Source organism: Notamacropus eugenii, chromosome 7 (genome assembly GCF_028372415.1).
Source record: "Notamacropus eugenii isolate mMacEug1 chromosome 7, mMacEug1.pri_v2, whole genome shotgun sequence".
Taxonomy (NCBI): domain Eukaryota; kingdom Metazoa; phylum Chordata; class Mammalia; order Diprotodontia; family Macropodidae; genus Notamacropus; species Notamacropus eugenii.
In genome coordinates, this window is record NC_092878.1 from 48009965 (window position 1) to 48023280 (window position 13316).

General features: G+C 36.5%; 1 protein-coding gene across 5 annotated transcripts in view; it reads right to left on the reverse strand.

The window, feature by feature from the left end:
- Nucleotides 1-13316, reverse strand: part of HEATR5A (HEAT repeat containing 5A) — a 191993-nt gene that overhangs the window by 86288 nt on the left and 92389 nt on the right. For all 5 annotated transcript variants that reach the window (XM_072622526.1, XM_072622524.1, XM_072622523.1 and 2 more), the window contains exons 17-18: nucleotides 11785-11890; nucleotides 5624-5814 (exon numbers count right to left, since the gene is read on the reverse strand). In XM_072622526.1, coding sequence (XP_072478627.1) covers nucleotides 5624-5814; nucleotides 11785-11890 — 297 coding nt within the window. The remainder of the gene's footprint in view (nucleotides 1-5623; nucleotides 5815-11784; nucleotides 11891-13316) is intronic.

Consider the following 13316-nt stretch of genomic DNA (forward strand, 5'->3'; position numbering starts at 1 on the left):
CTGAACAATAGCTCTAAAGATTTCTTGAAATATGATGACGAGGCTCTTTTACTGGTTACAGCATTCAGATAGTCCAGTGATTCAATTTTTTTCTCAATTTATTTTCCAAGCCAGTTGGTTTTACTGTAAGATATCTTACATGTTCTTCTATATTTTTTCCTAGCCTTCTGACTTTGTTCTAATATTTCCTGTTGCCTCATGGAGTCAAGGCCTTCCTTTTGAGCCATTTACTTTTTTAGGGAGTTTGTTGGTTGGCTAAGATTTTGTATATCTTGTGCCAAGTCATTTCAATTCTTTCTTCCAAAGCTCTCATTTTTTTTCCCATTTTCCCCCCTAAGTGCCTTAATTTTATTTATAAAAACATTTTAAAGTTGTTTCATCTCTTCCAGGAATTCTGGTTGAGTTTGTGCCCAAGCTCTATTTTTCTCTGAGACAATGCTTGTAGATGTTTTGGGAGTCACTCTCTTCTTCTGTGTTTATGCCTTGAGTTTTCTTGCCACCACAATAATCATGATGAGGTTTGTCCATTGTTCCAAACTACTGACTGACTCAGAGCTGATATCAGGGCTGGACTCTAGCACACTTACAGAAGGAAGGCTTGGGCTGATTCTATGGGATCTTTTCTTTTCCGGGGGGAGATTATTAAGCGTTGTATTGTTCCAGGATCTCAGGGGCAGAGTGGACACCTACAGTGTTCCCAAAGTAGTCTGATACAGGGCAAAGTCTGATTGCTAGTCCTCTGGTCTGAGCTCTGCAAGTTCCTGGACTAAGTTTGACTCTGTGCAAGAGGAGACGACTGCGGCATTCAGTCTCCATCATCCAGCTGGAAAGCTGTCGGTACAGAGTGGAAGAATTATAAGTTTCTCTTTGGTCTTGGACACCTGTCTTGGTTATTCTTTCACAGGATAGGCTAGATGCTTTAAGTGAGACCCTGCTCTACACCTGAGCTCTGAACCATACCACTGCTGCTGCTCCTGGCTTCTGATCTTCCTTCTTTCTCCACAGTTTAAGGCCTCTCTAGCTCTCTGCATATGTTCCCTTCTCAATCTGTCCTGGATCTGAGACCTGGAACTAGGTAGTAGGTGACAAAGTTGCAAGTTGGAAGATGGTACCTGTCCCTGTGGCAGTGACCTGATATGGGTCTGAGAATACTCTGTATAAGGTTTCTTCTTCCTCTGCTATATCTCTCTGGGTACTGGAATGTTTCATGAACTGCATGCTCCTGGCCAGTACCGATTTGTGTCTCTATGTAGTACTGGATTGGCCAAATGACTCATTTGTGACTTTTTTCCATTTCCTCATCAGGATTTGACCTGATGCATTTTTCTAGATCAGTGTGGAGAAGTCTGAGAAGGGAACCCAACTACCCTGCCTCCTGCCGCCTTTGCTTTACTTCTTTGAAATTATTTTAAATTACTGATATTTTCTATGATTTATTCTTTGACCTACCCTTTCTTCAGGATTATTCAGTTATAATAATAAAAAATTACTAATTTTTCCTTCAAGGCCTTTTATTGAATGTAATTTTTTATTGCATGATGAACAGTAAAAGGGCATTTAATATTTTTCCTTTTCTGCATCTGTTTGTGAAGTTTTTATGCATGGTCAATTTTTGTGAAGGTGCCATGCACAGCTAAGAAACAGGTACACTCCCCAGAGGTTTATTGTATCTAACTTTTCTAAAATTCTGTTCAGCTCCATAACTTCTTTCTTGTTCATTTTTGTTTGATTACCTAGATCTGAAATGGGTAAGCTGAGGTCTCTCATTATTATAGATATATTGTCTATTTATCCCTGTGACTCATTTAACTTTTCTTTTAAGAATTTACATGTTATGCCATTTGGTACATATCTTGAGTACTGATATAATTTATGATACCATTTAGCAAAACTGTTTCACCGTCTCTTAATTAGGTTGATTTTTGCTTTTGCTTTGTCTAAGGCTAGTGTGGGAACCTGCAGTCTTAAGGCCACGTGTGACCCTCTGGATCCTCAAGTGTGACCCTTTGACTGAATCCAAACTTCACAAAGCAAATACTCTGGGTCCTTAAATGTAGTCCTCTGACCGAATCCAAATTTCACAAAACAAACTTTTTCATTAAGGGTAATTGTACTGCGAAGTTTGGATTCAGTCAAAGGGCCGCACTTGAGGACCCAGCGGGCAAAATCTGGCCTCAAGATAGCAGGTTCACTATCAATGCCTTTTTTAATTTTTACTTCACCTTAAACATAATAGAGTCAAGCTTCTGCTTATTTCAACGCTATGTATTTTTCAATTTTAAGTGTATTTCTCATAAATAACATACTGTTGGATTCTCATTTTTAATCCAATATGCTATTTTCAATATGTGAATACATTCCATTCATATTCACGTAAGATTACAAATTGTGAATTTCCCTATGTCCTTTTGTCCCCTCTACCCCCACTTTGAGTTTGTTTTAATTCTGACTCATCCTTTCCTTAAGATACCCTCCCTCTAATTTTTCCCCCACTTTCTCTTAACCTTATTTCTTACTTCCATATTGGGTAAGATGTATTTCTGTAACCAACTGTGTGTATGTGTATTCTTCTTTCCTTTGAGTATTTCAGATAATAGAGAGGATCAAGGGTCACCTGCTACCCTCCAACTATACCCTTGTTGTTACGTTCACTTCTATTTGTACACTTCATGTATATAAGACAATTGTCCCCATGCTAAATCTCCCTACCCCCTCTCTCAGTATGTTCATTTTGTTTACCCTTCCATTCTACATAACCAAATAATTCCCAGTTCCACAGCTAAATTTCTCTGTGACCCCTAAGGATGATACAGTTCTAAGGGGTTATATGTACCACTTCCCCATATAAGAATATAAGCATCTACTCTAGTTCAGTATTTGATGACTGCTCCCTTACCCATACTTTTTTATGCTTCTCAGGATTCCTCTGTTTCTATGCAGATTTTCTACTCTGCTCTGGTCTTCTATTCAGGAATGTTTGTAAGTCCTCTATTTTGTTAAAGATTCATTTTCCTCCTGTAGTATTATATTTAGTTTTGCTGGTCAAGTTATTCTTAGTTGTAAGTGTAAATTCTTCGCCTTCTGGAATATTGTATTCCAAACTCTCTGTGTATTTTTTCCTTGACTTTGGAGTTTTAGATTTTGACAGTAATATTCCTGGGAGTTTCCATTTGCAGTTTCTTTTAGAAGGTGATTGGTAGATTTGTTCAACCTCTACATTGCTTTCTGTTTCTAAGAAACCTGGGCAACCATTTTTTATAATTTCTTAAAATATTATCTCTACTGGCTCTGCGTGTGTCTGTGTATTCATGGCTTTCAGGTAGTCCAGAAATTCTTAAATTATTGCTCAACATTTTTCAAGGTCAGTTGTTTTCCTATGGGATGTTTCATATTTCTATTTTTTTCAGTCTTTTGACTTTTATTTCTTGATGTCTCACTGAGTCATTTAGCTTTTATCTGGTCAATTCTAATTTTCAAGGAGTTATTTTATTTTAACTCTTTTCCAACCTATTAATAATTCTCTTTTCATATCTTCCTTCTGCTACATTCATTTCTTTTCTCATTCTTACTCTAGTACTCTTTTAGTCTTTAAAGTAATTTTTTGGTTCCTTTTTAAATACTTGCTTTAACTCTTCCAGGAATTCTTGCTGGGTTTGTGTCTAAGCTGCATTTTTTTCAGAGGCTTTGCTAGAAGCTTTTTTTGAGGTACTGTCTTCTTCTAGGTTTGTGTTTTGAACTTCTCTGCTGCCACAATAGTTATTTATGGTGAGATTCTCTGTTCACTCTTCACAGTTTGCTTCTTAACTTTGGACTTTATGCTAGTGGTGGGCTCTGTCCACTTTAGAAAGAGAACGTCTGGCTTGAATTTCTGTCCTCTTACATCCTTTTATTGCTTTCACAGTTTAGGTTAGAGACCTGTAAGCTTTCAGTGCTCCCAAAGCTATGTGATCTGAGCCTAGGAAGTGATTCTTCCCAATCTGTACCTACATATTGTTCTTTCAGGTGCATCACTGCTGCTACCTTTTCACTTCAGCTTTACACAATAAAAATCTATCATCCAATGGCAATACACATTTCACAGATTTAGTTACATTAAGTGCCATTTTTTATGGTGACATTATTAAAGGATGATTTGCGAGTACACAGAAATAGAAATAGTGATGACAATGAATACAGGTTTATTTAGCCCAGGTCAGTTCTGATTAATTTAATTACTTTTTCTGAAAAGGTTAACACAGGCAAATAAAAGAAATGCTATTATTCTACCTGGATTTGAGCAAGATATATGACAAAATTATTCCTACTTCCTTGTAAACAAGATAATAAAGGCTATGGGCTGGATGATGGCATATTTCAGGTGGATTTAGAACTTGGTGAATGAGAACCCAAAGAGTGATGACTAATAGATAAAACCTAGAAAGAAATCTCCTGCAATACAATAAGGCTTTCTTTCTTGTTCTGTATTTTTATTAATGACATGGATAAAACACAGACATTATGCCTATCAAAATTTCTAAATGATAAAACCCTGCAGAGAGCTAACATATTAAATGAAAAACAAACAAATTAAAAACATACTGACTGACTAGAATAATGTGGCATATAACAAAATAGGGATTTCAGCATGCTGCAAGCTATATGAGTCAACAAAATGACATGGCAATCAAAATCTTGTGTGATCACAGGCTTCACAAAAGGAACAAGGCTACAGTTCTTCCATATACTCTATTCTCATACACCTGTAGTATTCTATTTAGTTCTGAATGCCCCAGGTAGTCTGGAACATGTGCTGAGGTGACCAAGGGAATGAGAGAGGGTGTCTCAAAATTATCCCAACAAAGATCAATTTAAAGGACTGTGGATATTTAGCTTACGGTGGGAGTAGGGGCAACAGAAGGAGACAGGAAAAGAATGATAGTTCTCTTTGGGTATTTAAAAGAATATCATATAAAAGAAAGGTGAGTCTCATTATGTTTGGCCCTAAAGGAGCAAACTTGAAGCAATCATTAGAAGTTGCTGATACAGATTTTTACTTGATGAAGAAAAAAATTCCAGTTAGAACTGTTCAAAACTAGACATTTTTTTCTTCAAGCACAGGCTAGACCTGAGCTCTCAAAATTACTGGATTAAAATATAACTGGGAAATGTTTAACATAATAAAAATATAATAAAGATGATGTTAATTTGTGATTTTCTAAGTCAATAGGAGGCCTGCAGGATTCATTTCTATTTAAATTTGACATCTATGGGCTAGACAAACACTTTTTGGGAACCAGCAGGGCTTGACAAGTTCTGAGATTCCATCTCAGTCTGAGATTTTATGTCTCTGAGCATGGTAATTCTCATTAAAACAAAAGAAGTTCATAAAAAACAAACAAACAAACAAAAAAAAACAAAGCCAGAATTTACCATTCTTTTCTAAAAGCAGTGAAATGAGAGTGGTTTTGTTTTGTTGTTGTTGGTTTCTTTTTTTTTTTTTTTTACTGTATTTGAGTACTCTGGTTTTATTCTTTTCTCTCATAAAAGGTCCACAATTTAGGAACTTCTTCAGATTGGGTAGGAGGACTGTAACATCACTAATGAATATGAAAATGTAAAGTTATTAAACATTAGCGCCACTTACTTGTCAAAGCTAACCTGTGCTAGTCCAGCAGTAAAGGAGCTGTCACCAATCACTTGGGCCAATCTAGCCAAACCCTCTGCCGCAGCACATCGCATTAAGGGGTTGGTACTTTCCAAGGCTCCCATCAATATTGTTAGTGCAGGCTTTCTAATTTCTTCTGAGCCTAAGTTTCCTTTGGAGCTGGCCACATACTGAAATACAAATAAGTATCCATATTAGCAAGTACAACAAACTATTACTTGGCAGAGCTAGAAATGGATATTCTTGTTCTTAAAGAATTGCCATATACACTGTTGAAGAGAGAGATGGGAGAGCTGGTTTCACTTAGACCATCTCTGTAGCCACTGGGAGCTTTACTGACCAAAAAGATTAAGCAAGGAGCTAAAGAAGGCACTGATACAGGAAAAGGACCAGGCTTACATAGGATGATTTTAGGGTTCCTTATGGGGGTTGGAGATCTAGGGTAAGTCTTGCAAGATAAAGACACAGGGTGGGGACTATGAAGGACACGAGATAAGGGAGATAAGGAAATCCCATTCCCCAGGATGGGGGTGGGGACAAGGGAATATATGGTCCAGGATAAGGGGAAGTTTTGTGTTAAGGGGAGGCATTAGGGCAACTTCAGGGTAGAAAATAAACCAGGGGTTTCACAAAGTCAATCCTTAATATTGTAGCAACATCAACACCACAACTAGATTTTACATTTTCAAAGAATGAGAATATAGGAAATTTATGCTTAACACTAAAAATATACTGCATATAATTAATATAGCCTTGAAGTACTCTATGGCAAAAATACGTTCTCAATTACCATATTCATTATGAACAACTGTGCTATAAATATGCATATGTTCACGAAGAGAGTTTAAGTCGGAATGAATGAAAAGTCATTTTTAGGTGTTCATTTGGTATTATACTTTTAATAAGCAAGCAAGCTGAAATGCATCAAAAATGAGATACTGTGCAGGAAAAGCAGCATAAGAGATGTCCAAGAAACACGTGACAGGAAAAAACATGGGACAGAAATGTATTCATAGTGAGGAAAAAAATCAGTGACTAGTCTAAGATATCTACTGTTATTCACTCATAAACTGTGACTTAGAGACATATTTACCAGATGATATGGATGAAATTTACACAGAAGGGGCAGGCAGGGAGAGGGGAGATATGCATCTTTGAAAGGCATACTCAAATTGATAAGGTCACAGACAGAAGCATCAAGGAAAAATTATTGTTATACTAAGTGACTTCTTATGGATTTTGCGATTTTTCTTTTGTTGTCCATAAATTGTACATTAAAGAGATAAACTCTGAGCATATAGGTCAAAATCAATTCCAACAGGAAGCCAGATGGGCCCTTTTCCTATTGTTTAAGGCTATACCTAGAATCTTTCAGGCCCAAATCCATTGACTGATGCTAAATATTTATTAAACATGTTGTAGATATATATAAATATATATTTTATAAATATATATATATATATATATATAAAAGAAAATATAAAGAAAAAGACAGCTCTTATTTTCAAGGAGTCTCCAATCCAGATGTGAAAATAAAACACAAAAATACTAGACAAAGTAGAGAATCAATAATGGGCATAAGAAGGACAAAGGGGTCTGAGAGTTCAAGGAGAAATCACTTATATTTTTGTCTGTTTTCTTTGCACAAATAGATACACATAGTAGACATTTAATGAATATGTTTTAATTGATCAGCACAGTATACTCTGTTTGAGAAGGAGAGTACTAGCAATCTGGAGGATCTGGAAAGGCTTCAACGCAAAAGGTGGTTTTGATCTGTCACAGAGAAGGCCTCTGTGAAGCAGGAATGAAGAAAGCAGTCATCGCGACTTTTGCATTACAATCATAGAACATTAGAAATATAAGGGATTCTATAGGTCTTCTAGTACAAGGGTTATTAATCTGACGTTCATGAACTTTCAAAAACTGATAATTGTATTTCAACATAAGTAGTTTCCTTTATAACCCTACGTATTTTATCTATGCATTCAAAAACAATATTCTGAAAAGGGGCACACGGGCTTCACTAGAACATCATTTGAAGTTAATTAAGAGTAGTTTTGGCCACCCTGAATGTAATACAGTGGACAGAGTTTTAGACTTGGAAATCAGAAAGACCTGAGTTAAATCTTACCTCAATCACTAACTAGCTGTGACCATGAACAAATCACTTTAGTCTCTGAGGTTTGGTTTCCTTATATGTAAAATGGGAATAACAGTATATACTTCACAACCTTATTGAGAGGTTCAAATGAGAAAATATATGTATTTGTAGAGCTTTTGAAACTCTGATGTGTTTTATAAATGTTATACATTATTATTAATAATATGGGATTTTCTGTCATGCTTTTTTTTGGACCTTAATGCACATAAATTGATTTTGTTCTTAAATGGGTTAATATTTGTAATATGTCATAACAGCTTTTAAATTAATAGTGTTAAATAGAATAGAAATATAAATGCTCTATATTAAAAATATAGTCCCTAGGAAAGAACTAATTTTTGAGGTACAATATGAAAACTAGTAAGACTAATGTCTTTTTACAATGACTTACGACAGGGAGGTGACCGAGGCTATGCTGTGAAGCTTAGCTCTGGGAGGTCCTGTCAAGATGGGAAAGGCTTCGAGTACAGAGGTCTAGTGATGGGTCCTAATTCATCTGTTGTCTCATGAGCAGCCTACTACATCTGGAAATCACCAGCTACAGCAACTCCCTAATTCAATTCATTAAAGTATAAAAAGGGTATAATCTGGATGGCAAAAGGAGTACTCAGAGTGATGAATGACAGACTCCTGAAACACTGTAATACAAGCACTGTGTAGTCTTTAAGATGACTTTTTTTTGACTACTCTCTAATAATACCTATGTGAACATTCCTAAGATTCAAAAATTAGTGAGTAGAGGAAGGAAATTACCTACCTAATAAACATTCATTAGAGGCAGGAAGTAACCGTCCTATAATAAAACCATTAAATTAGTTTTAAAGTACAAGAGGCACTATCTGAATTTGGACGTTCCTCTCATCCTCTGTCCTCATCTTCAATGTTACTTTTTCTTTCATGACCCTGAAGAACAAGTCTATGAAGAAGTCTACTGTCACTTTCTAGACCTTCCTTTTGCCACCATCACTAAATAACGTATTTTCCTTTGACGTTCAGAGGATCTTAGCAGATCCTGTTAATGTGAACCTAGATGATGATCTTACCACTAATGAAAGACTGTTCCACTTGTAAGATCTTGAACTCAGAAATTCCCTTTTCTGATAAAAATTTTCTGTTCTTCAATCTCTTCTATTGCCTGCCTCATTTCAAAAATTGTTCTTTATCTTCCAGGCTTTCCATCACTCTTTATTCTTCCACTCAATCATCACCTCTGTTTAGGTCTCTCTCTCTTTTTCTTCCTCCAATTTATTTATTTACTTTAGTTTTCAACATTCAATTCCACAAGATTTTGAGTTCCAAATTTTCTTCCCATCTCTCCCCTCCCCCCACTGCAAGACAGCATGCATTCTGATGATCTCTTCCCCCAATCTGCCCTTCCTTCTATCACCCCCTCTCCCCCATCCCTTATGCCCATTTCATTTCTATTTTCCTGAATGGTAAATAGATTTCTATACCTCATTACCTTATTGCCAACTTGCATGGAAAAACAATTTTTAACATTACAGATTTCTATATCCCATTGCCTTATTTCCAAGATTTTAACGTTATCTCTCACCATTTTCCAGGTCAGTTGTTTTTCCAATGAGATATTTCACACAGTCTTTTATTTTTTCATTCTTTTGGTTTTGTTTTATAATTTCGTCATTTCTCACAGTCATTAGCTTCCATTTCTTCCATTATAATTTTTAAGGAATTATTTTCTTCAGGGGGCTTTTGAACCTCCTTTTCCATTTGGCCAACTCTGCTTTTTAAGGCATTCTTCTCCTCATTGGCTTTTTGGACCTCTTTTGCCATTTAGTCTAGCCTATTTTTTAAGGTGTTACTTTCTTCAGTATTGTTGGGGGTCACCTTTAGCAAGCTGGTGACAAGTTGTTCTTGATTTTCCTACACCACTCTCATTTCTCTTCTCAATTTTTCCTCTCCTTCTCTTATGTGACTTTCAAAATCCTTTGTGAGTTCTTCCATGGTCTGAGACCACTTCATATTTTTCTTGGACGCTTTGGATGTAGTAGCTTTGACTTTGTTGTCTTCTTCTAAATGTATATTTTTGATCTTCCTTGTCACCAAAGTAAGATTCTATAGTCTGAGTTTTTTCCTGTTTGCTCATTTTCACAGTCAATTACTTGACTTTTTCACTCTTTGTAAAGATAAGGCTCTGCTTCTAGTGTGGACGGTATACTGTCCCAAGCTTCAGGGGTTTCGTTCAGCTGTTTTCAGAGATACTTCTAGGGACCTGCAGGTTTTCAGCCCTTTTAAGGTGGCATGATCTAAGGAGAGGTGTTTACTCCTCTCCTGGCCTGTGCTCTAGCTAATGAGTAACCACAAGTATTCTATTCTGCCCTGGAACTGTGAGGAAGGTTCCCTCTCTACTGTTACCACAAACTCTGCTATGCCAGGGCTCCTCCTCACCCTAGGACTGCTACGTAGATCCAAGTATGGGCAAAGCAACAGAATCCTGCTTCAGTGCCAGCAAAGAGATCCCTATAATCTCCTTTTGACTGGCTGTTTGATCCCCTTACCATCTGTGAGCTGAGAGTTCTAGAAGCAGATCCTGCCACTGCACTGCCGTCATCTTGCTGCCACTCTAGGGCTGGGGCTGGTCTGTGCTCCTCTCTCACCCAGGTCTGAGAGACCTTTCCCACTAATCTTCAAAGTTGGCTTTAACATTTGTGGGTTAATAACTCTGGAAACCACCTGAGCGATTCAGTTCTCTGGGGCCTGGTCTGTGCCAGCATGGCCCACGCTGAACTGCACTCCTCTCCCAGTCTGGTGCAACAGACAAGTTTCCCACTGACCATCCAGGTTGTCTTGGGTTGGAAGTTTGTTTCTCTTTGTCTTTTTGTGGGCTCCACTGCTCTAGAATCTGTTTAGAGGCACTTTTTACAGTGTTTGGAGGGGTTTGAGGGAGAGCTCAAGCCTATTGTCTTGACATCTACTCCCTTATTACCTGTTTGTTCCTCACCTCCTTCTAATCTGGCTTTCAACTCTACCAGCTGACTGGGCTGCCAGTGATCTCTGCCTCGCTATACCTGATGGCTTTTTTCTCATCTATTCTCTTCATCTGACTGTCCTTTAGTTAAGAGTGGGTTTCTCCTCAGTTACAGTACCTAATGTAAACAAACTTACATTAAATAGAAACACTCAACTATGAAAGCCCTAATTTTGATCCATGTCCAATAACAATTTGAAAAAGTTTAATACTCGTTTAGCTTCATTAGAGATTTACAATAATATATTTTAATGTCAAGTCCACAAAAAGCAGAGACCATGAGAAAAAAACCTCAAATTTACAATATGGTTCAAGTAAGATGAATAAGAAATGATAAGCGTGATAAAAAAAAAATTACAAATGCCACCAATCTTTTCTTGAATAATAATTATTGATTAAAGTAGATGGTTTATAATAGCAACTTAACTCCAGATCCCTTGTGAAGATCTGGTGAGTTGTATCAGACATCAACAACCTAAACTCCTAAGTTGCAGAGTGTTTTGAAAACTATCTTATGCTCATAATGCTATCAAAATTTTATGGACATTTAAATACATCATGTGTTACAGTACCCTAGGCCTAGTAAGTAAAAGTCTGATGATACTACAAAAAGAGAAACTAAGGCACTAAGGTTCTATGCTAACATCCATTTTAAGCTCTACTTTGTCTGAAAGAGCAGCTCAATTGTAAGTCAAGTTGATTTCTTTTATACAAAACATGCAGTACACAAAACTGGAAGGGTTACTTAGATTATGTAAATAAGGTATGGAAATAATATGACAAAATTATAGGTGTGGGGTCTGAATGACAGAATGACGTAGAAAAACTGAATTTTTTTTCCTCAAAACTTGATTGTACACAATTATGGGAAAGTTCAGCTCCTGAAACAATTGACTCAAGAGGTTAAGAGGCTAATGAAGCTACTATCACTTTTTGTCATTAAAAGAACACATAAGCAAATGTTTACTTACAAAATATAAGGCTTACCTTCAAAAAATTAGAAAACGCTGACATAACATGTAATTGTACTACTTGCTGACGAGATGCTTTTGTGTGTTTTATACTGTCCAAAAGTTGTTCCAATACCAAGAGCCTTAAAATCAAAAGCAAAAATGTTAAAAAGCAGATATAGATAAAATGAAGTATTAAAAAAAAGTCAAAAGGACTTCCCCTGACATTTCTACAGTAATGCATTACTCAAATTATCTTGCAGAGGGTACTAAAATTTATACACTTGATGATTAAAAACTTGAAATTTTATAGGAAAGGAACCTAGTTAGATTAAATAACACATCATAGACATGGAGTATTTTGTGTGTCTGGGAATTCCTTCTATTAATGCAAATAAAATGCTACTCATCTGTAATGGTGAGTTGGTGCAATGGATAAGAGTGCTGGGCCTAGAGGCAGGAAGACATATTACTGAGTTCAAATCTGGCCTCAGATACTTACTAACTGTGTGACTCTGGGCAATTCACTTAACCTGGTTTGCCTCAATTTCATCATCTGTAAAATGCCAAGAAAACCCCAAATGAGGTCATGAAAAAATGGGGTCAGATACAACTGAAATGAGTAAACAACTTCTGTAACAGTAACATAGGCTTCAAGGGTTGCCCAAGGTTGACAGAGATTAAGTGATTTGCTCAAGGTCATACAGGCTAGGCAAAACCAAATTCAGGTATTCCAAAGTCTGGGTCTAGCACTGTGCCATACTACCTTTTCTGAGCAAATTACATAAAGGAGAAAATGGGAATGTTTAATTAGTAGGGATGGGGAATTTTTCTCATCCACCCAAAAGGTTGTCATATGGATGATTTTTTCTTTGATTTGCATCTTTCTAATAAACAAAGATTTAGAGCATTTTTTCATATGACCATATATAGCTTTAATTTCTTCCTCTGAAAACTCCCTGTTCATATCCTTTGACCATTTATCAACTGGGGAACGACTTGCATTCTTGCACATTTGACTCAGTTCTCTATATTTAGAAATGAGGCCTTTATCACAGACAGTAGTTGTAAAAATTCTTTCCCAGTTCACTTCTAATCTTGGTTGCATTGGTTTGTTTGTGCAAAACCTTTTCAATTTAATGTAATCAAAATTATCTACTTTGTACTTCATAATGTTCTCTATCTCTTGTTTGGTCATAAATTTCTCCATTTTTCATAAATCTTTGCTCCCCTAATTTCTTCATAGTATCAGTCTTTATACCTAGAGCATGTATCCATTCTTGTATATTGTGCCAGGCATTGGTCTATGCCCAGTTTTGGCCACACTGTTATCCAGTTTTCCCAAAGAGTAAGTTCTTATCCCAGAAGTTGGGGTGGATGATTTTTTCTAAAAAGTTCTAACATTCAACAATAAAATTATTCTATGTGCTCCCTCTAGCATATCCAGACCACTTATTTATAAGCATCATTCAACAACCTAACCTCTTTGGATGTTCATTTCATTCAATTATATCATATCTCCTGATTATGCTCACTATTATCTATTATCTTCAGGGGAGTCTCTTATGA